At 40.7% G+C, this 27,197-nt stretch overlaps 1 protein-coding gene across 1 annotated transcript; it reads left to right on the forward strand.

Annotated features, from left to right (window-relative positions):
- Window positions 1-2,476: 2,476 nt before the first annotated feature.
- LOC111233169 (CMP-N-acetylneuraminate-beta-galactosamide-alpha-2,3-sialyltransferase 1-like) lies at window positions 2,477-26,457 on the forward strand. Its single transcript, XM_022760925.1, has 6 exons — window positions 2,477-3,149; window positions 5,355-5,548; window positions 17,588-17,767; window positions 20,081-20,126; window positions 22,282-22,401; window positions 22,678-26,457. Exons 1-6 carry the CDS (start codon window positions 2,859-2,861, stop codon window positions 22,849-22,851), a joined length of 1,005 nt encoding a protein of 334 aa, XP_022616646.1. The 5' UTR covers window positions 2,477-2,858; the 3' UTR covers window positions 22,852-26,457.
- The last annotated feature ends 740 nt before the right edge of the window (window positions 26,458-27,197 follow it).

The following is a 27,197-nucleotide window of genomic DNA, read 5'->3' on the forward strand; positions in this document are numbered from 1 at the left end:
CTCTCTGAACTGTATGAGACATATGAGCCCTTTAAAACTGCAGATTTTTGTCTTCTTCAATTGCCCGCTAGTAGCAGAGGTAAGCTGGGGGAGAGAAACAATCTCCACAGAGCACAAACTGAAAACACTTTACTGTAACTACACCCTGCAAAAGTTGATGACTTCTCAAAACTGAAGATTAGGGTGAAAATCTAAGCTCACACACTGCTGCTTGCCACCCCCTCTCTTTCTGCCCCCCCCCCGTCTCTCTCCCTTCTGAAGTGTGAACAGACGCTTTGCTGTCTCAGCTTGGCGAACTTTGATCAGCGAAGGGTTGCCAGCCTTCAGTCGGACAAGGTCAGGGGAACGAGATGACGGTTGGTGTGATTGTTTGAAGAGGGGGGGGGGGGGGGGGGACGCCGCCACCTGTTTGAGAATATATTCAGCTCGAGCTCACATCTACCTGGTCCCTTATTGCCAGCGGGCTTCAAACTGAGTGGAGTCAACAGCCTGCTTTATAGAAGTAGGCGTAGTCATTGAAGTGTCCATTATAAGTGTCCCCAGGTATCCTTGTCAAACTCGCTGCCTTAGACAATAACCAACCTTGGGCTGTATGCAAATCCTCAGTCCGCTGTGAGTTACGGAGCTGCGAACAGCAGACGGGATCACTTATAAGCCTTCCTGTGCATTGGCCTGTGTCAGTGCTGCTGATAAATGGCTGTACAGTTTGTTTTTCTGCTCCGATGGCCAGAATGAAATCAACAGGCAAGCTGTGTCGCTGCGTACTCTTTTTCTCGGCCCCCGTCTTAAACACAATCCTCTTTGCTTCCCTCCAGGGTGGAATTTGAATGACCTGATCAATTTCTAATCAGGAAAAGACCCGCAGCCTTTCTCTCATCATAATGGAGTTTCCCCACAAATCTTCTGTATAGAGACCTGGCTCAGAAATTGTTAAGAGCAAAGGGCAGGTAGAGTGTTTCTAGGGCTAATTTTTCAGATGTATTTCTCACCCTGTGTGCGGTGATGATAGCACTTCATCTGCAACGTGGATCTGCTGTTAGCTAAATATAGCACTATATGTGGAAGCCTAAACGCAGCTGCACATCAGAATTAAACCCCAGCTCTGTTAAAGGGAGAGGTGGCCTTTTGAAAAATGTTGAATATGAAACCCCAGGAGGTGCGCCTGCTTTGTCAGATGTGAAAAAGCCGGGGTCTGAAAAAAACATTCCTCTGTTCTATTTTATCCTGGGAGCTTGGTCACAAGTATGTTTCTAACAGACTGTACAGGCTCTGCAGCGGGGCTCGGTGACAGGACTTCAAATCAATGTCAGGATTATTTCAAACATTTACCTCAATTACCATTAATGAACGATTACATTGGCACTTATCGGCCTTTCTCTCTTCTTTTTTGAGCCACGCTCTTTTCATATTCAGCAGTGTGACTGTGTCCAAGTGGTTAGACAAATTGGTGGCGTTACCTTTGGCTATCCATGTTGGATTCACCGCTGTCTGCTGGTCGTGACTGATAAGACTTTTGCGACATGTCTTTGCGTCTCGTGTCGACTGACAACATTTTTAAAACGGGAGTCTATGGGGATTGACTCGCCCCAAGTGGCCATTCGAGGAACTGCGGTTCTTGGCGGCTCTGCGTTGGCTTCAGTGTTTCCAGCCCTGGAGGTTGCTGCTCGCAGCAGACTCAGTATATGTAATTTTCCTAAATCTAATTGAAATGTCTGTTTTTCACATTAGATCAGCACAATCTTTCCATATGGCAACTGCTGAAGTGCCCCCTGGTTAGTTATCACTGGTTTAAATGATATCACCTACAACTGGCGTGGGGGGAAATAAAAAAACGTTTAAAATTTTATGCCTTTAAAGCGGCAGACTGGAGAAGATCAGCAGAAAAAGGAGCGAAATCACAGGAAACTGTTTCCCTAATGTACACTATCTGAAATTGTATTTGTGAATGTGGCACTGTACTAGTGACTTGTTTTGGTATTATCCCAGTTAGTAAAAAAGATTTGCGCATTTGGACTTTCATTTTACCTCGGATAACAAAGGCTGTTTCCAGTTATTGACAGATTCCTAACAGTGGGATGGGTGATTAAGGTTGGTGCCTGTTTGTTCCAGAGCTGTAATAATCCTCACAATCAATGGAGGCATTTCTGGTGTTTGACGGTCTTTTTAAGAGCTGAGAGACTGCGACGCATCCTGTGTAATTTGAAAATGAAGAAGAAGAAGAAAAAGGAGAAAAAAAAAACAGAGCAATAAACAAAACACTGAAAATGAAACACAGCCATGCAAAGAAATTGTAGGGATGATGTGACAGTTTCATTTTGTAACTATTTGTACTGTGAAATTACAAGAACTCTGAGCAGTGCAGAATTTACATCCACTGTCTGCTTATGGTTAAACAGTATTCAGGGTTCACAGGTTGTTTTTCCCTTAATGTTTCCCAGTTTGTGTGTCACAGAAATGTCCTTTTATTTGCCTTCTAGATGGATCATTAAAGAATGGATGACACATCAGTCACTGACCTCACAGAGTCAACATCCCGACAGTCAGCAAAAGTGGCTGAATCTGATTAAGCAGGAAGCATCAAGCTGACGGACCCCGGCCGTGGATTTACCTTCCTTTGGTTTATGTAAAATCTAAGAAGGAAACACATGGATGGATTTTATTGAGGATATTTGTTCCCATCCGTGTGCTGTGTTTTCTGGAGGATAAGAACAACAGGTTACGCTCAATCCACCACAGAGAGATGTGGTCAACAGGGTCGCTTTTTTTCTCACACCTTCGGGACTCGAGATTTATCATGATGCTATTTTCGTCCGTCGCCCTCCCAAAGTTCCCGGCCAACTGATTCTGACTGTGACAACATGTCTCTACCCAAGCGGAGGAGAATCAGGACTTTTGCCGTGCTCTTTTGCGTTATTACCTTCACGACGTTCCTGTTCAGTTACACTTTCCGAGACCCCTCGCTCTACTTCTTCAAGTACGCCTTTCACCTGTCGGACAACTTTTTCTCCAAAGGGCCATGCGCCTGTCAGCAGTGCATGACGGAGCTGGAGGACGACCCCTGGTTCGCTGAGCACTTCAATCAGTCCATCCACCCGCTGATGACCAGAGAGAACAGCGTCCTCTCTGATGACACCTTTAAATGGTGGCAGGTAAGGATTCTGGGGGGGTTTTTTGTTTGTTTTAAGGGGATTTGCAATGCGATCCTATAGAGGACTGAGAGAAACATCCACATTCAGCCTCTGAGAGCAGATGAGGTGCTGAGAACAAAGCCTGTGCATGAATAAAATAAAAATAAAAAAACCAAGATCACGCACACTGCTGTAAAGCTCCCAAGGAGTGTTTGTTTTTCGCCACATTGATTGTTTCAAATCCAAGGGATTTTCACCAGGATCAAGTTGTGAAGCAAACTCCCACGCACAATTTGTTCACATTTAACAAGTGAGGCGGTGGATATGGAAATTGTTGTTTTCTCCCAGCATCTCTCCCAAATCTGTGGACGAGGCGGCGAGAGATACTGTTTATACCATTATAACTTCAATGTATAGCTGATAGCACAACCCTTAGCTCGGCCCCCTGCAACCTGCCTCCTTCAGTCCGACAGTAATAACACAAACGTTGCAAATATTATGCAAACATGCCGCTGTTCATGAATATGTTTTGACTACAGTTTTTCCCAACAGCTTATTAAGGAAAGAAAAATGTAGCCTTCAATACCTTTAAACATTAAAACAATACATAAAGTATGTAAGTTTCTCCTCTCACAAAAGATGCGATTGAGTTGTTTTATAGGAAGTGTAGTTTGTAAAGTCTGACTCATGTAAGGAACTGAAAGCCAGTGTGCTGCTTTGATTTCCATTCCTTTTTTTAATCAGCTTCTCAAGTACAAATTCAATTTTCCGGAGGTGTAATACTAATTTGCTGGAGTGCTTCTTTAACGGTCACCTCATGGTATTATTTAGATAAAGAAAACACGCAGTAAATTGTTTCTTTCCAATTAGAGCTAACGAGATAAAGGATTTTCACTCTTTGATTTCGAAATTCATTGAAGTTAGTTAGAATGAATATCCATGAAAATCCACTAACTTTACTCTAGTTTTCAGTTTTGACTACGACCTGACACTGCAGTCGGTATCTCTGCCTCCCTCCCGTGTGATGGATTTTGTCACCTGTGTGATTGCTGTGAGTGTTAAATGACTGCTCATCTGCAGTGACAGATGTTTACTGTTACTTCCTCATATCAAACTCCAGGTCCAGCTCCACAGGAAATATCTAAATGGATGTAATGCCAAGTACAACACAAAAAAAACCCAAAAAATGTAACCCATAATTATTTATAGATACAATAGTTGTTAAAATGTTTTATGGAGGATTTCTTTTTTTAAATCCACTTTCTTGTAAATTACAATTCACGTCAGCTGTAGAACTAATTAGGCACCAGCGCTAATTTAATTCTGTCAAATCAATATATACTGTACTTTCTGTACATCCAATTATTAAAGTACAGCTCTCTAAATTAGAAAAGCCCATTGACAAATTGTATGTCACACAATTAAACTACCTTTGTCTGGAAGCCATCCAGTGCCTTCGGTGTTCCCACATTCACCTCACACCGTGTCCAATTAGAGGCAAGAATAGAAAAATTACTGCAAGGTTGCCTCCTGTCACTACTCATTTCAAGAAATGCTCCTCACAGGGAGCTTGATGAGGCAAGTGTCACGAATCAACGCGAGTCCAGCCAGATGGTTCGGGCTGTGCTGCTGCAAGGCAAGGGCACGACCTCCAGGTGTACCGGGCTCTTTGTTCCAGTAAGATGTCAAAGCTTACACGTTCCACGGCTAAGTGTAATGGCTGTAAAGGAAGAGATGCTCATCAGATGGGAAACATACACGTAATCTGGGTTTCAGTAGAGTTTTAAAAGCTGTATTTCAGCACGTATTAACCATATTCAATATCAAATAAAATTCAAAAATGTTATAGGATTTCTCCAGACTTGGCACGGTGGAAAAGACGCCATAAAAATATTTAGCCCATGAGTCACCAAAACTGCATTAAAGCTCGTGTGAGATTGTAGCAGAACATTCTGTATCCGTTCCGTTTCCAGCCGCCACAGCACAATATGTAACAGCATACGGAGCGCACACATTCCTGCATTTATTTACTGTCTCTCCGAGTTCAAAGCCACCCGAAGAAGGCCAGGCCAAAAGAGCCCCCACAGACGGAGCTAAGCTGCCCCTGAGGTTATTTCAGAAATGTGCTTGGTGTCTCGAGCTCCGCTGCCCTTGTTCAATCACTTCTACTTAAAGTGGCCCTAGAGCCACGGCTGTCTCTGAGGCCTGTCTCTGCTGTGTCACCAGTGGTTGCAGTCAGAGAGGCAGCCGGCCAACTTCAGTGAAGTGGTGGAGGAGCTGTTCCAAGTCATCCCTGATGAGGTGCTCTACATGGACGCCAGCCCCGAGCGCTGCAGGTCCTGCGCTGTGGTGGGGAACTCTGGGAACCTTAAAGGGTCCCAGTACGGCAGCCTCATCGACTCCAGTGATTTCATCATAAGGTCAGTTAGTGCTTCAGTCTTTGGTGTGGTTGCAAAAATAACACAGTCACACACTCTTGACATTTGCAGTGGTATTTACTCATTTTTGTCACTGACAATAGAATCCTTTTACTCTGTTGGACTGAACTCTCATTTCCATTTTCTTTCACACTGAGTCTTATTTTTGTAGCTTCGGCTGAAATTTCTGTCGATTATGACGACACTGTTCCCACCACAGTTAATGACAATTTTCAACAGTTTAACCAGATTATCTAACCCGCTCGATTTGGAGATAAAACCTGAAGTTCGCTGCAGAAATGTTGGCACCACTCCTTCAGGCAGAGCAACAGCTGTCAAGCTCATGCTATGTGTATTTTTTTGAGTGGGAATTTTGGGGATTTCAACAACTTGAGGGGTTCACATTTTGCAGTAATGCATAAATTACATGTTTTTAAAAAAAATACTTTTATCAGATATTTTTTAGACTCAATATACTGTATATATATGTCATACTAAAAGTGTGTGCATTGCCAGATAAACATTCAATGATGTTCAGTTTAGTATCACAGAAGATGTTAAAAACCAACAAATACAGTCATAAGTCATCCATTATTTTTACTTAGAAAATGATTTAAATGATTAAAACACAGTATATGCAGATTTTCTATCTGCTAATAGGCCCCAATTATCCTTCAACATTTATGCTGTACCAGCTGTAATGCTGATGCTTCTGTTCTCTTTACTGGGCTTTCTATTTTTCACTTTGGGGACATTTTTGCCTTTATTCAAAGGCAGACAGTACAGAGGTGACGGGAAATGAGGGCGAAGACATACAGCCATGAATAATTGAACCTGGGTTGCTGCTGTTAACCACTTGGCCCCATATACCGAGCTTTCACTGGACTGGACCTAACTCAAGTTGGTTTTCATTTTTCATTCAGTTGACTTCAAGTTTTAGTGAGAGGGTCTAGGCTCTAGGTTGTTGTGTGTAACACTGATGAGTCCCGAGACAAATATGTAATCAAACTAGCTGCATCATATCCATCATATTATATGCGTACAACAATGTTTTTTTATATAATTAGTTAATTCACTGGCAGACAAACACCAGACAAAGCCTTCATTTTGCTTTTAGTGTAGCGTTCCCATCTCTCACTGTCACATTCATTTGTGCTGTGTCCCAGCCTGCTCTCAGCTCAGAGGTGTGGTTTGAGGTTTGACTTCACACATCTTCATTCTGCACTCGGATATAACTATAAATATTTGAAAAAATTATCTTAACAAAGCATCAGATGAAAACAATGGAGTATGAGTATTTAAATGTTTGTTCCCTGCCTCAGGGCGGCAGGAAACAAGAGAGGAGTTTGTCGCTCCCTGTAATCTGTCACACTAATTGCAGCTCTGCAGAGAATGAATTGGAAAAGATGGAAAACATGACAAGATTTTCTCTGGGGGGAGGTGTGGGTGTGCTATCTGCTGCAAAACTGTTAATTTCATGATAAAATTAAGCTAACTGGGAAAAAAACCCTTCTCTTTCAGATTTAAGACTTCAGTGCTCATGCAATATCTCCAGGCTGGACAAATCACAGATCTGAGGCTTGGCCGTCTTTTTGCAGGTTTGGTTAAGACTCAGAATAAATACTGATCTGTAGATGGAGCCGAAGGCTGCAGGGGCGGAATATGCAAATTCCTAAAGAGGAAAACAGTCCAGTGGCTGTAACCAGAGACTGAAAACCAGTGCCTTTCAGATATCCACAATGCAATTCACCCAGATCCTCTAAAGCCCTTCTTTATAGACTATTATGAATATTGAACGGCATTGGCCTATCGGCTAGAGCCTCTTGTTTGTTTAGCAGATTGCGGTGGTAAAATAGATTTGAGTCATAAGAGGAGCCTTTGCATCTGCCTTTGACTGACAGAAATAAGCTCTGTGGCTTTTGAATAATGAAAATTTATAAAGGATATGTTGTTTGACGCACTACCAAGCCATCATAACTATTAAGATTGGATTCAAATTATGCTTTTTGTTCATCTAAAATATATTAATTGACAGACCGATGCTCATGCTCGCTAAAATTTTTCAGACATCTTATCTTAAAACTCAGCACACAACATACCCATTTCCAGTTTGTATCTGATTGCAGATAAAAAAAAAGTACATTTTAGACATAAAGTCGATGCTTTTATCTAGTAAATGTGAAAATGCAGCTAACTTTATGGAGTTGAAGACACAGAGATAGTGGAATCACACTTAATCTCTCCTGTAGCTTGGACACATAGACGAGATAAGGGAGAACAATTTGGACCAAACAACAAACAAAACTTGCCTGGGAGACGCTTGTCTCAAATCATGATCAGTTAATTGTACTGGAAAGTTGACCATAAAGGTGAGGAACACAACCACTCTATAATTGTGTATAAGTACTTGCATGAATAAAACAGTGAAAACAAATGAGACTCAGTTTAATAATGCAACAGTGGAAACAAAAAGAAGTGGAGATAAAAAGAAATATGTGATTCACTCTGCATACTGAATCCTTTAAATACCTGTACATGTCACATATAAGATTTCTATAGGCACCCTTTTCATAAACATGTGAAAACACATGCAAATAACCTTTGAAAGAAGATGTCAGTTACAGTGTGTAGGCTGGACTTGTGTTGCTGACACAGTGTTGACATTTGCTGTTGCTATTCTTGCATGAATTGAATAATGTAGTCAGTGTTAATTTCATCAAAAAAAACTGTAATTAAAATTATTCATTGACAACCTTTTATTACAAATTTTGCAAGGTTTGTTGCTGGGAGCAGGCGGTGGTGATTGCCGCCCTCTGAGCAGCGCTACATTTTCAGGGCAGGTTGGAGGCTGCAGTGAGTCACTAATCGGAAAGTGACGAGAGGAGCTAGTTGGTTAGCGTGCTAACTTCAGTAGAAGAAAACACGTGATAGAGACAAGAGTCAACACTGATGTTGCTTTCCACTGATGGAGACAGAGTAAAGGAATGACGTTGCAACGGTTCTTCTACACGTAAACAGTTGTTAATGCTAACGTTAGCTATGTAGCTATAGCAAAACTTACAAGTAGCTCCTTTAAGTATTTGTTGACTAAGAGAACTCCCTTGTTCATTCATTTACTACTTCCTATATAACAGACATGTTATATAGGAAATGAAATGAAATGAATATAGCGTACTCATTTCAGACACAGTCGAAAAGTAGTTTGGGTCCATGGAATAAAGGTGTGGATGCTTTAGAGGAGGCTGAGACACTCACCAGCCTATCAGATATTCTGGGTGAAATGAGGACTGTCTTAAGATTGATGGCTTCATGACGATGTGGCTGATACAAAGATCTTATCAAGAGTAACCAAAGCGCTGCTAAAATATCTGAAAGCAAAATTCACATAGCATTCTAGCTTGGCTCTTAATTTATCACAGCATGACTTTGTCAACCTGCCGTGACATGTTGCCTCTGTGTAAAGCCACATTACTGCACTTATCTTCTTTGCCAGCCTCCACTGTGACAGCAGCATGGCATTGTCTACCAATTCAATTATCAGATGACAGGGACACTACCAAGACAAGAGTTATTACTTTGCTATTAGCAGAGTAGTTTCCCGCAGAAGCAAGCCATGTAAATATGCTGATTTCTCTGTCTTTGTCATAGCCTGAGCTTCACATTTGCAGTCGTGCTTGGTTGGAAGGCATGGTGCCGAGCCAAAAGGTCACCCTAGCTACACTGGAACAATCAGTGCACGACTAAGGTGTAGAATACACATTTCACAAAACATGGGCATCATATTTGAGGGCAGTACTCTGCCCAGAATAGGTTTTTCAGAAAGTCAAATCACTCACATCTCTTCTGAACACGGAATAAATGATTATATGCAATTACATTCTCTCAGTACGTCTGTATGCTCTATGGGCACACCAGCATATTTCATATGAAAAGAAGTAGGCTGTCTTGGATGTGTGATTGTCTCATCATTCATATTTACTCTGCTGAATTGAGGATCAGTCAAGCTTATATTCTACACGATGATGTAAGCCCCTGCAAATAACTTCATTAAGATGGATCTTAAAGCCAGCAGATGTAATAGGTAGGCACATCACATTTGTGACTCAAAATCCCTGTTTGAAATTGGCTTTTAAACACGGATTTTCACACAACTAATGTGCAAGCTTTCCAGCTTTAGCTGTCTTCTGAGTTTGCCCCACAACTAGTAATGATGATCTTTAAACCTGTTTACACGATTCAGAGAGTGCACTTTTTCCTTTCTCCGTGAGAGTGTTGTTACCATAATCATATGTTCCCGAGGGCCCATGAATGACCACAACACGCCTCACAAGTGCCTCTTACTCACCAACAACCTCTGACTAAGGACAGATAGGCTGCTCTCTGTGTTTGTAATCAGTGCCCTGAAGCTCGAACAAAAGTCAAGTCCTCAAAGCTTGTTTTTGCATAATTCCTCCTGCTTATTATTATTGTTCTATAAAATTGGAGCAGGGCAATAAAAGACCTTAATAAAAATTTCGAATTAATTACTTCATTTTCATGTGTGCCCGGTCAATGCTGCAATCACATCTGTCGTTTGCTCAGTGAACCTATTTGTTATTGTGACACAAAGAACAATGGAGTTCAGGAGCTTGATTGCCTCTTGGGCTGCACACGTGTGTCACAGGGGCACTGTAAGAAACAAAGGCCATCCATCAAACGTCCATTTTGTGACGTGAATTGAAATGAGTTTATAAGTACACAGAGCGGAGCAAGAATAAAACAGAAACCCTGACATCAGTGGCAGTTAATGTTTCCTTCTGCAGGAAATTGAACCAGCCATGATCATTTAAGTGCAAAGTAAGCAGGTAGGTATGTTAAGGAGAGGAGCATGTAGACACCTAAAGGAGCTATTTGTAGGTTTTGCTATTGCTACATAGCCAACGTTAGCATTAACAGCTATTTACTTACCAGTCTAGAAGAAATGTGGTGAGCTCACCATCAAACTTCAAAGCCGCCCTTTTGTTTTGCTTCTATTTCTATCACTTTTTTTTTCTTCTACGGAAGTTAGCATGCTAACCAGCTAGCTCCGATCTGTCCAGCCTTATCTCTTTCCGATACCGAGTCACTGTAGCGTCCAGTCTGACCTGAAGAAGTAGAGTTGTTCAGGTGACGTATTATAACCTCTTGTCATGTAAAAACATCGATGGCCGAAGCTCTCAGCAAGACTGGTAAGTAAACAGCTGTTAATGCTAACATTGGCTACGTATGATAGCAAAGCGTACAAAAAGCCCCTTTAAGGTGGATTCATTCTTGATGCTATGGTATGTCGTAGATAGTCTGACTACATGGATCGTACCACTGGAGCACTAAACAACTGTATTGTACGTGATCAGGTAGTATCGCGCTGTACTCGCGCTACAGTGTAGCTACAGGGGCTACCTGAAGCTATGCTGCAACCCATAGCTAATGCACAACTAAAAATCCAATCTTTAACATATTATGCTGCAATTTGCTGCTTTGCTTCATTAGCCTGTCAGATTTCTAGCAGGCACAGAATTTGAAAAATCAACTCTTTGTTCGAGGAAAGTTTACTTAAACTAGGGCATATTGCTTTTGAATAACTCTAGCAATCATTCTTCATTTTACTGAAGGTACAGCTACAAGTGAGTCCAGCATCGCAAAGTAATAAAGATAAGGATCTGTATCTGGGCTGATCCAGGCATTTTTTAGTGGATCGGTATCGACTTCTTTCCTGACTGTAATCTGTGTTTTCCCCACCTCAGCCTGTTAGTGTTGCAGTGTGTATGACAGACGGGCTCCACAGTGCAGCATTCACATCCAAGTGAAAGTCAGATTGTATGAGTGGGGAGAGTCTGAGTCAAAACACTGAGGTTGGCAAAGTACATGAATTCACTTAACTCTGTCGCTAATTGCCATTAGCAAAGGGCAGTGTACAAAACATTCATGTAGGCTAGCAGCTAATTGTTTTTAGCCAACAATGACCGTCTCTTTCACCAGATAAAATGACAAACATCGCCCACGGCACATCATAGCTGTCACTAACTGTTGTGAATTTCATGAGTAAATTAGCATTAATTAAACGTGTCTGTTGGCTGGTTAAAGTCCTCTCTGTTAGTTCTCAGCCAGAAAGAAGCTCAACTCTTTAACACCACTGTACAATCAGCTTTGTGTTTATTAATACTTCAAATCTAATGTCTTCTCTCTAGCTGATTGCTGCAGGTCAATCTCAGAAGTCTTACTCTGCAGTTAAACTTTCATTTATTGTATGAGTAATTTAAATTTTATATTTTTGAACCAGTGTTGTCAGTATTGGGATTAAGTAGGTTTGTCTGAATAAATGGGCTCCAGCTGTTATTTCAGTGTGTCAGATACATATTTAATCAACATTTAAATACATTTAAAATCGGCATATACCCAGTATTAAACGACTCGGACTGAGGCCAACAAACTTGATCTTCTCTTCAAAAAAACACAAGATGTCACAGAGCCCAGTTTAGTTGTATTGTATAAACCACACTGCACTTTTTTCAAAGTGAAACCAAAGGTAGGTCACCCAAACTGCAGGAAAGACTTGCGCATGAAAGCTTAATGAGTTTGAAATACTAAGTAATGAGCACTTAGACTCGTTAAGGGAGTTCCCACATTGTAACAGATGAGGGCTTCTTTAACGAGCTGTGAGGTAAGGTACGGTGAGGGTTTCACTAGTGGGTTTACTTATATAGGGAATCAGGCAGTCAGTAAGAAACATTCATTGTTGTTGGCAGTCTGGTATAGAGCTAAACCTGCAATAAGTTTTATACCCAAAACTCTACAGTGGATACCTAATAGATCAAGAATCGATTGCAACATCCTGCTGTATACCTAAAGGACTTACAGTTCATTACACAGCCTTTCTCTTATCTCGGTCTACATCAGTCCACATCTTAAGAGAGTGGATAACGAAAGCTGTGGTTCGAGGACAACTGTAAGCCATCTGTAGCTAACAGGCACCGTTCGACACTCAGCGCCACGTTGAGTGCAACTTTAGTATTCATCCTGTTAATCACAAAGCCTCAAGCTTCAAAACCACACCTGAGACCCTGCGCCTTCATCTCATCTGTTGCCTCATTCTGGCCCCACCTCATAAAAATGTATACAGTGTTCATTCCTCATCATGATTATCAGTCGGCTGGAACCGCGTAGACACACTCAGGCTTAGAGAGGAGAGTGGTGGTAACACCGGAGAAGTGCGGTGAGCATGTGAAGAAATGAGACAGGACTGAAACACCACTGACCTTTAAAGTGTTAGTTGGCTATTACATGCTGCGTGATCCGGCTGCACCGTGAAGCACAGGGCTGTGTTATAGAGAGTACAGTGGTTCTTCGCTTTGAGCATTTTGAGGGCAAATGAATAATTATCAGGCAAATAATGTCCAACAACCTGCTGGCAGGCAAACAGCCCTGACATTAAACATGATATTAATCATTATTAGCATCACAAAACAAAAAAAAAAACCAGACGATTCCCAGAGAGAAAAGTCTGAGACGTCAGACCTAACTGCAAAATCAAAGATGGCCTAAATCCACGATGATCTCATTGATGCTTTAATGTCAAAAGTGACAAATGACTGTGAATATGAAGACATAAACAGTAGTTTCCATTAATTAGTTAACCAACACTGACAGAATCTCTGCACTCTCTGATCGATAGCCTAATAATCAGAGTGCATTGTCATTTTGTTTGTCTTCAATTATTCAGCTTGACATTTAGTGTTCATGTTGGCTGATATTGTGTTGGGTTTTTTTTTTTTTGTTTGTTTGTTTGTTTTGTTTGTCCTAACCAATCAGTAGCAAGTGACATATCCAGCCAGCCACTGTCATGTGGAGTCGACACAGAATCTCTCCTATTGCTCTCATTTTTTAATTCAAGCCTCATTGTGGTTTCCCTCATTTGCAATGATGTCGAGATATATAGAAATACACAGAGTTAAAAATTCAAAAAAGGACAATATTCAGTGAAAGCAACTGCCAAGCCTCAAACTCCAGGGCTGAAAAATGAAGCCAACATGGAAGTTCGTGCTTTAAACGACAAATATATCTTCTCATGTATCAACACTTCAAATGAAACACATGAAAAGTGTAAAATATGGAACTTTTAAAGGAAATGAGTTTTTGTGGCTGATCAGAGATGTGTTTTTGGGAGCAGTAAAGCTTTCGCTTATTGCTCGCTCAGGCAGGAGTTGGCAGCGGGGAACTTCTTGTCTGAAAACATATTGGGCATGCTGGTGACCAATCACTGCAGCCCGGTCGCTGCTAATCACTGATCTGCCTGCCATCAAATCCACAAATGATTTACACACAGGGGCACGAAACAAAAGATAAAAGCGGGCACACATTTAATATTACAGTTTAAGGAACATTACATTTTAAATCAACTTGAATTATTTCTTTAATGATGTCATTGATTGCAGCATTGGAAATGCTGTGAGATAATGGTTGATAATTTATCAGTTTTTCAAGAGCACCCAACCAAAACCATGATCACCTCCACCCCGCCCCTGATTCCCCTGTTTTATATTATCTGTAAATAACCAAGCACTGAGCCATGATATTAAGAGAGAGTATAAAGGTAATCGAGCCTTGCACAAGCTGCAGCCTAAAATCCACACTAGCAGGTGCACTGATAAATTACACCCGCACCACCTTACGCAGGAATGGCACCAAGCTGAGCAACGATACATTGATGTGAAATCGAATAAACAATTAAAACGTCTGCAGTCAGTGATGTTTCATTCATGCATTTCATCCAAAGTGAAGTCATTGATGTTTTCCGTGCAGTCCATCTGATCTGACGCAGGTTCTTGGTGGTATTCACCCACTCTTTGGTCAAGCCGCATCTGAAAATACAAACAGACATTACTGTTTGCCTGTTTGCAGTGAAACATCTCTGAAAAACTTTAATCATTGCTTTAGACCTTCATACAGTTCAACCTGACTTGTATATTTAAGCCTTCAAGAGTCACTTAAAAGTGAGTGAAGTTGATTGAAGCTCAAAGTCCTGTCACTTAATACTTGCAGCCCCCGTATCGTTCTGCTCTAAATCACTGGTTGAGAGATCTGTCATTAGTAAAAAGACCTGCACTCTGAATTTCCCTCTTCCACTGACAGTGAGTCCTGCTTTCTCCAGAGGGGTGTCACAGACCTGTACTCATCTCTAAGCTATACGAGAGCCACATCAAAATCTTTACACGAGCTAACGTTCGAGGGTTGATCCTAATTATTCCACTTAAAAATCTAAGAAGCAACCTCCGCCTGACACTGTCGTGGTCTGCGTTATCCTGAGCGGTTGCGTTCACCAGGTAAAATGCCTCCAGCAAACCATCTTGTTGGCGAAATGGGCTTTTCAAATTCTCAATACATCTGCTCCAGTTTGTTTCAAGTCCATCTGGTACAAATTTCCAGCGCCTAGACAGGAGGGTTGAGGGAGTTACAGCAGAAGTTGAATATTGATGAGACCAGTCTGAAATGCTCGCCTCCTTAGAGCAGTTGACACCACACGCCCCCACAAGATTAAGTAAAGAGAGCAGCTCACTGAATCCACTTAACAACTTAAGCTAACTTCTTGAGTGACCTCTTACAGACTTGCATTATCGCAGCATTGACCCCTACAGTGAGTAATGGCAAGACCTATACAGTCTTCTCAAATCTCAAGAGAGACAAATTCAATAAGTTGAAATCAAAGATGTGTCCATTGTGTTGTGTGGAATCAATGACAGTTTGTGCCTCCGTGTTTTGTGTTTGACGATGTTAAATTGGATTTAGGTTTGGTCATTTTCGGGAGATTGAAAAAAGGAATAGAAATAAGAAACTTAAGGGAAAGTCTATTACTTTTGTGTATAACTTGAGAAGAACATCACATAAAGTTCCATCAAAGCCTAGTCTCCTGTAAACCTGCATAAATTGTGGTAATTACTTACATATCAGTATCATGAAGAAGAATGCAGATGAGTGTCTCTGAAGCATTGCAAGTGATCAAATACATTTAACCGCAATGGTTATTAATAATTTATGGGTATAATAGCAGAGGCGTAAATCAAGAGCCGAGAAAAACCAACCTTACCTTTAAGCACTGACATAAAGTAACGTGATGGTACAGTAGAATATCCCTGAATGTGCTGAAGTAGTGATGATTTTTCATTTGCTCTGGACAGTAAGGATCCATTTGCTGAGCAATTCCCACATCCCATATAGTTACCATTAGGGGAGGAACCAGAGAACATAGTGCTGTCAAAAAAGTGTTCTTTCCTACTGAGATACTGCACCGTAAAAAACTTCTTGCCAATATCTTCGTCTTCCATACATTGCAGTTTTTTTTTTTGTTTTTTTTTTTAGCTCGGTCAGAGCCACGAACCTGGTTGGTTTTGATGAGTGTGCTCATCTCTTAAAGCCACTGCCCAGCGGTGGCCAGAGCGGGCTTTACTTCCCCCGAACAGCTGGCAGAAAGAGCAGTACTTATTGCTTGTTAATGGTCAATCGCTCTTTTTCTCCTCCTTCTTTCCGTTTCCAAACAGGCTGTGCTGTGAGTTTTTGTAGATGCGATCGTATAAAACGACACATCATTATTGTGCTAACTGCTCTTCCTACCACCAACCACCCCCCATAACGCTACAAGTGATGATGCAATATCATAATGATCAGTGCTGTGTCGATAATACCCACAGACACATCTGGTGCAGCAGCTTCATTACCGCTGACACAACACTTCTCTCCTCTGGGACCGCCTGGCCTTCCAACATTTCACAGCTGTACCGTTGCTTTAGTTTGATGTCGCATTAAAGACAGCTGTGCATCATGTCTCTACTTCCCTCTTGTTTTCATAAGCTGATTTAATGTATGTTTTTAATTCAGTTTCTCTTTCATTCAACCTTCAATTCGTGTTTTTTTTCTTAAATCAGGCGCAGGCTTCAGTGTTTTCAGTTTGACGATGAAAGGTGGATAGAAAAAGCTGTGAAATCCGAATATGAAGCACCTGATTCTGCAATTTGCCTCAGCTCTACAGAGCGTCGTAGCAACTTTCAGCTTTTTCTTTTTCTTCTCAATCAGAAGAGAGGCTCAGAGCCTCCTCTCTTCTGATTGGCTCACCGACCTGTTGCTACTAGAGCTCCAGAGAGAAGCCTGAGAGAGGAGATGTAAAACTACATTGGTTTCTGGTACCTAAAGTCACAAATATATCTTCTTAAAGATATCAAAACTTGAAATAAAACACCTGAAAATTGTAAGATATGGGACTTTTAATTTATGTCCGTCTGTCAGGTATGGAGTTATTTCTCATTGTGCAGTGTCATGGTAATTTTTTTTTTTTTAAATAAAAGAGGCTACGTCTTATATTTAAACATGAGATAATAAAATCGTAACAGAGCCTAGTTACAAAATGCTTCTTGTGGGAGGTGATTTACAGTCCTGACAGCCTCAGGCAGGAAATGTCAAGTTGTTATATAGCTGTCATCTCAAGAGTCAGTAATGAGCAAGGTAACATTGCTCAGACCAGTGCTCCCAAACAGGTGATGCTACTCACACGGGGGGGGGGGGTCAGCTCCATGATTTTCCTCCTCTGTGTCATCACCTTCCCCCGACGAGACCAAGAGCCACTGTCAAATGATGTTCCCACCAATTACTGCTCCAGCCTGAGTGAGTATTGTTGGACATAATAATAGGGATTCCTCATCTAGCTTGCCAAGCAGTAATTGTTGTGCTCTAAATGGACAGTGGATTGTTCTGAATTGCTGTTTGGATGTCCAAAACATGGTGAAAGCAGGACAAATTGTGCTTTTTGTATTTTTGTTTTTTTCCCCTCCCCATCAAAATGGCGATCATGCCTGGTTCTGCTCGTCTCGGTGTCAGTGACCTTTGTAGTTGTTGTGCGGATTGATATAACAAAAGCCATTTTTGTAACGTGGCTGAAAAAACTCAATTTGAGGTGTCCCTTGAAAATTATGAAGATGACAAAGTAAAAAAAAAAAAAGAGGAAAGAAGGATGACCCAGAAACCAAAATGTCCCTGCAGAATGAACCAGGCTCCCACCAGTGGCTTTGAGGAGGATGTGGGTGCCAGAACAACTCATCATGTCATGTATCCGGAGAGTGCCATAGACCTGGACAACAGCACCAGTCTGGTGCTGATCCCCTTCAAGACTCTGGACCTGCAGTGGATCATTAGTGCTCTCACCACAGGCACCATTAAACAGTAAGTGTACTTATCCAGTTTTAAAGCTGCTATAGTCAGTGTTTTTATATTAAGAACGGGTCAAAAGTGTAAAAAGGGGTTCGTAGTGATGAATCCGCACACATTGTTCTGGTTTGACAGCCACTGTCTGCTAGCTTTCCCAGCACCAACAGTCAAAGTTAGCAAGTAACTGGTGAACGTAGCGAAACATTTAGCAGCTAAGCCTGATATTTGCCTCAAGAGTTGATGAGGAGCAAGACAGACTTAACGAGAAAATTAATACTGGACTTGGAAACATGGCTATAAATTAATGTTGCGCTAATGCTAATGTTTGGTAGCATTTTAGCCATATGATTGTAATAAGGTGAAAATATCTCAATGTTGTGTTTACAACCTGTTGCACTTTGACACCAAAATCTTGAAAGATCAAACAACAGACTGATTTAAAAAAGTAAAAATGATAAAGAAATGAAAAAATTACATGAAAAAACACTAGTAAGATATAAAATGAATTTGTCCAATACAAATTCATCACTCAAGACGTGATAATTAAGCAAATTCACACGCATGTTTTTGTTTTTCATTTCCATTTGGACCATCTTATTTCATGTAATTGTAAATAATGGTCATTGTTGCATTTTAATAAATCCTTAGTGATATTTAAGTAAATATAATACAGGTTTTACAAATAAATGATTTATGTTCAGTAATTACTTTCCCAGAATATCATTATTGGGAAAAACTAACAAATATAAATGAGCTTTTATTCTAATTAATAATGTGTGGAGCAGAGATGCTTCCTGTACCACCCCATTTGTCAATGAAACCAGAGTTCAAGAACTTTTACTGTGCTAGAAACGACTCGTCAATGCATCATGATGCATGGTGCATGTGTTGTCCTCCCAGATTCATTTACACTCATTTCAAATACCAGATTGCCATAACAATCACACTCACTCAGTATATTTGTCAGACTGCCATAACAGGGATAATCACTCTGTTTTAATCTTTCAGTAAATTTCACCTTCAGCTGCTTCATTCTCAATGACCCATAATCATTAGCTTGATTACTGGACATCCAGAGCAAAAAATTAAGCCTCTGCCAATTAATGCAGCTGCCAATAACCGAAACACGCCAGTGTGTTAGATGGTGGAAGGACGAGCAAGTCCAAACAAATTTTTCCTATAAATGTGCAGTTGTCTTCCAACTCTGCCAAAGCAATCTTTCTGCATCATTAAATTTCACTTTACTGGCAGTACTGTCAGCATTACCTCCGCAGCCATTTAGATCTTCACTGGCTGTTGTGAATTACTTTGTTACATTTTCTAGACTTGTTAAATAACACGGGGGTCTATGAAAGGACAGACCCGTGTGAGGGGACACAGGGGTAACTGTATCACACACCTGACTTTAAATAGTACCCGTCCTGGAGTTAAAGCACTTCTCTATGGAACAATGAAAGTGAAAGGATGTCATTTTTTAACTTTAGGCTGCATGATGTACTGTAGCGTACACCAGAGGCAAGACAGGTGATTTTTATGTCATGCCACACAAATCACAGAGGAACTGGTTAAACAGTCTATATCATCTTTCAACTGAAATAAGCCACACTGCTGCAGAGGCAATAGCTTTGATAAACCTTGCTTTAATTGGAAACATTTGTTTGAATTGTATCTTCCTATGAAATCATTATATTTCATCTCAGTCATTATGGAGTCAATGAAATCTGCACAGGCGCAGTGTAGAATTTGCATGTTTAAATGTTTAATTTATCAGCTCAATACGATTTGTCTTTATGAAAATGATACTCACACAAGTTTTGCATGTAGAACTGCCTCTCTATCTGCTTCCTGTTGCGGTTATGCGCTGTTGGCTTCGAAAGATGCTTTTCATGTGCAAACTGGATGGCCACCTCATGGGAGCTGCACACACCTTTATTCAAACAGCCTCTCCCAGTTTTTTAAGTTTCAGCTTTGAACCGTCTTCACCAACCTGGAATGATGAACGAGTCCACGCTGCACATCCTCCATGTGATGAATGATGCAAAATACAAAAAATAAGACAGTGAGCGTGTCGACTGAACAGCACTTTGACTTGCTCGACATGACTTTGGAATCTGCCCGTGATATTCAATCAGCTTTCCAGAGACAGTCGTAATGTTCCTGACACTGGGCATTATATTTTTAGACATGCCCTCAGTACTGTGATTGTGGATGTGGTACCAGTGATTGCAGACTCTCACGCAGAACTGTGTTCAGCAAAACAACATTTCAGGCTATTTTTAAGGCAGTTGAAGCCCAGATTTTAAGTCCCTGGTGTTCTTTGTGTTACAGCACGTATTTACCTGTCATGTCCAGGATAAGAGCAAACAAAGATAAGGTAAGTTTTACAAGAATTATACCTACATACATTTGTAACTTTAACAAAAAAATAAAATAAGATAACATAAGATTACTTTTGTTTGAATATGATGTATTTGATAATAAGAAATCCAAAAGTATGTGTACACCTGAACCACTTATATGTGATTATTGAACATCTCATTCCAAAGCAAATGGCCTGATGTGGTGTATCAGCTTTTGCAGTAGCGATATGCAGTAGTGTCACATGCTCATTCATAGTGGTATTAACACCGGTGGAAACTTGCAAGTACAAAATTGAGGTACTTCTGAGTATTTTCATTTTTTTCAGATTTTACATGTGCAGAGGAAAATATTGTATTTTTTACTCCTCTGCTTTTATTTCATATCTTTAGCCACAAGTTACTTTTCGGATTATGATTTTACATGCAAAATATGTGACGATCTTAAAGTTAAAAGTAGCTAAAAAACTGGCTGCACATTTACAAATTACAACATTGAGTAATAATATTTAATAAAAGAATCTGATAATACTTTCACCTGAGGAGCTATTTGAACGCAGTTTTTTTTTTATTTTTATACTATGATTCTACTTTTTCTTAGATAAAAATCTGACTGCTTCCAACACTGGCTTTTTCACTTTGACAAGTGCTGTGTTGCTGCTGTCTGACGGGCGTATGGCACATCAGAACAGTGTGTCACTTGGTTTGACTGACACTCACCGCTCATGCCAGTATACGACACTTCCTCAGCCTTACATGTCACTGCTGATTATGGTCTGTTGCTGCTGTGTGCCACATAAAAATGTCATGCCACTGGTCTCCTACTGACAGCTGTTACAGCATGTACCGTGTAAAACTGGAAACTTCTGTCATAACGTTATACTGGAAGATATCTATTCATAGTTGGCAGCTGTTACTGAGTCGTTGAACACGACATTTTTCTTTTTCTTCTTTTTCTTTTTTTTAGTATTTGATTAATTTAGTTATATGATTCAATATTAAATCATGTTGTTGGAAGCTAAATATATACATTTATTTATGAAGATAAAAGGCAGTAGAAAACTATTTCATGCATTGAATGAAGCAGAGGGCAGTGGCATAAGAAGCATCATAAGAGAAGCAACAGGCCACATGTCAAAGTGACGTTCCCTTAGGAATCGGTATGTTAAAAAAAAAAGAAAAACAGCTGTATAAGCCCTTGCCACTTAAACGAGAGAGACACACCACTGACCACTTTTCAATCTCAGTCTAAGTGAAGTGTGTCCCTTAATTTGAACCAAGGGGCTCAGTCCAAACCATTAAAAAACAGCTCCAGCCCCGAGCTTCTCAAAACAAAGCGCACTATATTTCTGTGGGTATATGGTATATATATGGTATATGGGGTATAAGATGCTATTTCATGTTTTTAAAGACACAGAGACGGTTTTACATGCTGTTGTCTCCTCACACTTTCAACTGTTGCAACAACCTCTACACCTGCCTCAACAACAAAAAAAAACCTATCAGTCGGCTTCAGACTGTACAGAACTCAGCTGCCAGGCTTTTAACAAGATCTGAGAAAAGTGACCACATCACACCGGTTTCAGCCTCCTTGCTCCGGCTCCCGGTACATTTTTTGGAATTGATTTTAAGATCCTACACTATTGACTTTTACAGCTCTTCACGGCCTCTGTCCATGTTATACATCTGTCCTCTTAATTGCATATGAACCAGTTCGCAGCCTGAGATCCTGGAGCAGAGGTCTCTTAGTTGTTCCCGAGGCTGAAAACTAGAAGTGACTTCATTTCACTGACTGCACACATTACTTGATTCTAATAGATCTTTGCCGGTGAAACTGTAATTGGTTCTGTTTTTATTGACTGGCTAGAGTCCGAAATTATTTATGGATTCATTGATTTTTTTATTGATTGCCCTTTTGTTGGTGACTCTGTGACCTTGTATGATCTGCTTGTCTTATTTTGCTGCTCTTTGTAATGCACATTGTAACATGGGTTTAGAAAAGTGTTCCTTAAATAAAGATTATTATTATTATTATTATTATAAGGCTTATATTGATAATGTGTTCTTTCTGCTATTTCTTTTTAGTTACCTAGTGTTTTATGGAAGTATAAAATAATAAGCAGATTCCAAACTTGAACCAAAAAGCTGAACATCATATTAATTCTTTTGCAGGTGTTGATTTACAGTCCCACATTTTTCAAATACGTGTACGAGTCTTGGCTCGAGGGTCACGGACGATATCCTTCAACCGGCTTCCTCAGCTTACTGCTCGCCATCCACATATGTGACAAGGTAAGGTGGACGGCTGTACTCAGTACATGACCTCAACAAAACAAGAGCTGCTTTGAATTCTTCAGCGAAGTGGAATAACTGTACAAGGACAACTTGTTTGATGTTTTATGAGATTGCATTTTCAGAATAAAAAAATTTGTTTTGGAAAATGAGGGAATCAAAAACATGTGGAAAACTGAACAAAATCGATAGACGAATAAATGTATAAAGCTTGTGCAGATGATGTTTTACTGCAGGCGTGACACAGTAGTGGGTTCTGCTTCTCGTCTCCTCCAGGTCAGTGTGTTTGGATTCGGGGCTGATCAGTACGGAAACTGGCACCACTACTGGGAGGAGAATCATTTGGCCGGAGCTTTCCGTCACACGGGAGTCCATGATGGAGATTACGAATATAATGTCACCCTGCTGCTGGCAGACAAGCACAAAATCCGAATGTTTAAAGGCAGATGATACCCAGCCCGTATGTGCAGTGGGCTGACCACCAAATGAACCCGAGCAGCTTTTTTAATGTTTATTTTTCCTTCACCTCGCACTGGAAGAACGTTTTTCATCGTCATGATTTCCAAGAACATTTTACTTGTCTGTCCAGATTTCTGTTCTTCACTGAAGCTACTGTTTGAGAAATCAAACTCCTACTGACAAAGCAACAGTTTTTCTTTGTTCCCGGAGACCGACCGCGACAAGACAGACACAACCACTGCCACTTGTTTCAGGACGTTTTCATATTAGGTACATTTGCTTTGCACCATGCCTCAGTACCGCCACCTACTGCACGCTGCGATACAGTAGGTGGCGGTGTGCACCTAGTTGTTTTGCAATCTGCCAATAAACACAAAGAAGAAGGAGAGAACACTTGAGTCATAAACTAAACTAAAGAACATTTGTTTATGTTGTCGCTCTGGTGTGGAAAGGCGGTAAATACTCTCAAATGATTCCATAAATATTGGACTTTTTGTGGTAAATGGACTGCACTTAATATAGCGCCTTTCTCGTCTAAGAGACCACTCAAAGCGCTTTACAATACTTGCCACATTCACCCATTTACTCACACCAATACACACAGTCATAGAACAGCCATCAGGGGCAATTTGCGGTCCAGTATCTTGGCTTTACACATCGACACAAAGACTGGAGGAGGCGGGGATCGAAACCGCTCACCTTCCGATTAGTGGACGACTCGCTCCTCCTCCTGAGGCGCAGCCACTCCTAAAGTGTGTGTGCGCAGCGTCCCATAGTGATGTGTGTGTTTTTCATCTGCACAAATTTCAAACAAGCATATCCTTTCGGGGTCAGATGGTAAATAATAGTCCATGTCTGTGTTTTGGTTCAGTAGTTTTCACACATGATACGAACCATGCCTCAGTGCACACAGGGACCCGTGAATGGTTCGTGGATCTGTGCTTGGGTACGTTACAGTGTCAAAGCCCCGTCACTCAAATAACGTCATGGAGTGACCAGAGAAGAAGACGAGAGACAACGGTCTGGTCGCCAAGCATGCTATACATAAAAAGCTTTAGTATGTGTACACTCTGTATGTTCTTTTTTCTTTTAACTGGCAACCATCGTGGCCACCTGAAGCTTTGTGCGTTAATGGTCCCTCACACTGACAGCTGTAGTCAGACAAAGTGCCATAATTGCTGCGTTGATGTAAAGACTTAGCGAAGGTGATTTTTGTACAAAACTCATCATTGTCATTAATGCAGAGAAATATAACCACTGTCTGCTGGTCTAAAAGGTGTAGGCTGCATTGAAAGCTTTTTACAGTAAGTGCAAATCGACAGGCTTCACAACAAAACACACCATCGACTGTGCTGTAAATATCCCTTCAGTATAAATTCCCACCAAATGGCAGTGACGGTGTCTTACATTATAAGAGAAAAATCAGTTCTGCTTTCATCACTCTGGCTGATTCTGAATCTCACTACAGAGCTACGCATCTTGCGTGTCTGACTGATAGCTCAACAAGGCCGAGGGACACGTAAAATCAAACCCAAAATAAGCCTCAAAGAATATACACTCAGTGAGCATTTTATTAGGAACACCACTGGGTAGAGCCTCCCTTTGCTCTCAAAACAGCCTCAGTTCTCCGTGTCGTTGATTCCACAAGATGTTGGAAACTTTTCTTTGAGATTCTGCTCCTCGTTGACATGATCGCGTCACGTCATTTCTGTGGATTTGTCGGCTGCACATTCATTCTGCCAATCCCCTGTTCTACCACATCCCGGAGGTTTTTCTGCTGGATTCGGGTCTGGAGACCGGGGAGGCCACTGGAGTACACGATGATTGATTTGTATTAAGGGCCCAAGGTGTGCCAAGAAATCATTCCCCACACCGTTACACCACCGCCTCCAGCCTGGACTATTGACACAAGGCGGGTTGGATCTATGGATTCATGCTGTTGACACCAAATCCTGACCCTACCATCTGCTGTCTCAGCAGAAATCCACATTCATGCCCACTGCAGCCTCTGATAAATGTTCTTGGCTGACAGGAGTGAAAACCAATGTGGTCGTCTGCCGTTGTAGTTGACATGTTGTGCTTTTCTAAAAGCTCACCACAGTTGTAAAGAGTCTGAGTTACCATAGCCTTTATGTCAGCTTTAACCACCTGGCCATTCCCCTCATCAACAAGGCCTTTCTGTCCACGAACTGCCAAATACGAATGTCCAAATACCCGAAAAACTAATCAGTCTTACCTGTACTTTGTGTTTAGCACTAATTAACAAATAGTCACATTCTAATATGCTAAACTAAGATAGTAAACATGGTAAACAATTTACCATATAGAGTGCTGCAAGGATGATGTCATTTTGTAGTTAGCATCTGATTTAGCCACTCGTCAGAAACCTTGCTTGTGTTAACTACAGACTTTATTTCAGCCATCTAACCAAAAACCCCATTGACCAGTGCTTTATTTAGCGTTGTCAGTTTGAGCATGTTAGCATGCTAACATTAGCATTTAGCTCAAAGACTCATAGAGCTGCTAGCATGTCTGTATGATGTAAACTCCCTCCAGGTTGTTAAAATCAACAGATCTCCTGAAAAAGTCGAGAGGACATGACCACAGTTCGGTCAAAGGAAGCTCCTATCCCTCATTAACTATGACCCGTTAGCTTTCAGTGTTACAGTGCAGCTGAGCCTGTGTCACTTTTAGCATCAAAACTGTTCAAGAAATCTAAGATTGAATATCAGTGTTATTCTTTTACTTGCATGTCTCCTTCCAAACTGAGTCGTTTTGGGGTTGATTTTTTTTTTTTAAGTGTCTTGGCCTTAAAGGACTTTGCTGAAGACCTGCAACGAGGTGTGGATTAAGAGGACAGCCATAGTGAAGTAATCAGTGAGATTTTCATCACTCAGTGTAAAGAAAAATGATAGAAAGGTTTTAAATGCTTGAGGTGTCACACAGACACCAGGTTCTTCATCAAGTTGTGCACAGTCATAAATCATGGACAGCTGACATATGACACAGCCTACACAGGGGTGCCTTATCATTACAATCCACAATGTACTGCACACTTTTAATGTACTCTGTGACATGCATTTCTAATGAAAAGTAGGTGTTAAGTGCCTTTAATTGGAGTTTTTTTAAGACTTAATTTTACCATTAAATTTTACTGCATTGTAATTATCTTTGTTATTCCTTGATTTGTCAGTAAACTTTACAAGTTTCTGTTATTGTTGTGTAAACAGTGTAAATTTGAAAGAACTATATGCATGATACATACAACAATATAGCCATTTAAGAGATTCTTGTTTGTGCCACAGAAGAAAATGTTGGGTATATACAGTACATGTAGGGTAGGTATGTGAAAAACCTTTGGCTTAGCAGTGAGACACAGTGGCGTCTGAAAGTATTCAGACCTCTTCTCTTCGTGCACACTTTAATATCTTGAAGATTTCATTTTAAATAATTAAAATTGCCATTTTTCCCCTCAAGCTTTCAATCACGACAAAGTAGAAAAACATGCTTTAGAATTTGTCTGCAAATTTATTAAAAATCTAAAACTGAATACTGAATCAAGGGTCTGAATACTTTTGTAAATGGCAGACTTCAAGTTGCAGTTTTAATACATTTTCAAAAAACTCTAAAAACATGTTTTCACCTGGGTCACTGAGTGTAGACTGATGGGTAAAAATGGAAATTGTTATCCATTTCCAAGTGAAGTGGTGTGAATACTTTGTGAAGCCACTGTCTGTTTTTATCCAGGCTTGAAATTATTAACTGCACTTGCTGAACTTGTAGATGTTTGAATTCTGTGTTTTATGGCTTCAAGAAAACACATAAGCACTTCTCCTGCCCTCACGTTTTCATTGTCGCCGACAAAATCTGTCGGATCTGAAATGCTATAAGTGTTGTTTCAGATCTGTCAGGAGCTGAGCTCGGCGGTGCTTCTCTAAAAGGCTATGATTTGCTCCATGTGCCTTGTTCCATAGTGGGACATTTGCGCTGTCAGTGTCGTCAGTGATCTTTTACCTCTCTGTGTGAGAGCAGGCTGATAAGAAGAGGAAAAACCACACTATTTGTTCACCTTGTGTGCATATCAGTTGCCACATAAGACAATAGTGATGTGCATTTGTTCTGCAGGGGACACTGTCACCTAGTGGACAAGATCACGTATCAGCATTAACATGGCTTGATTTGTCCTTTCCAGGGGCTGATGTAATGACTTAAAACTTTAGAAACTGTATTCATTTTTTAAATGTTTAAACCTATTCACAAAACCTGCAACACGCCTGAGTTTGATTTGCTTTTACATCCAGTTGAGGTCTACATAACAATAATAATAATAATAGTTA

Source organism: Seriola dumerili, unplaced genomic scaffold (genome assembly GCF_002260705.1).
Source record: "Seriola dumerili isolate Sdu_G_001 unplaced genomic scaffold, Sdu_1.0 BDQW01000378.1, whole genome shotgun sequence".
Lineage (NCBI taxonomy): Eukaryota > Metazoa > Chordata > Actinopteri > Carangiformes > Carangidae > Seriola > Seriola dumerili.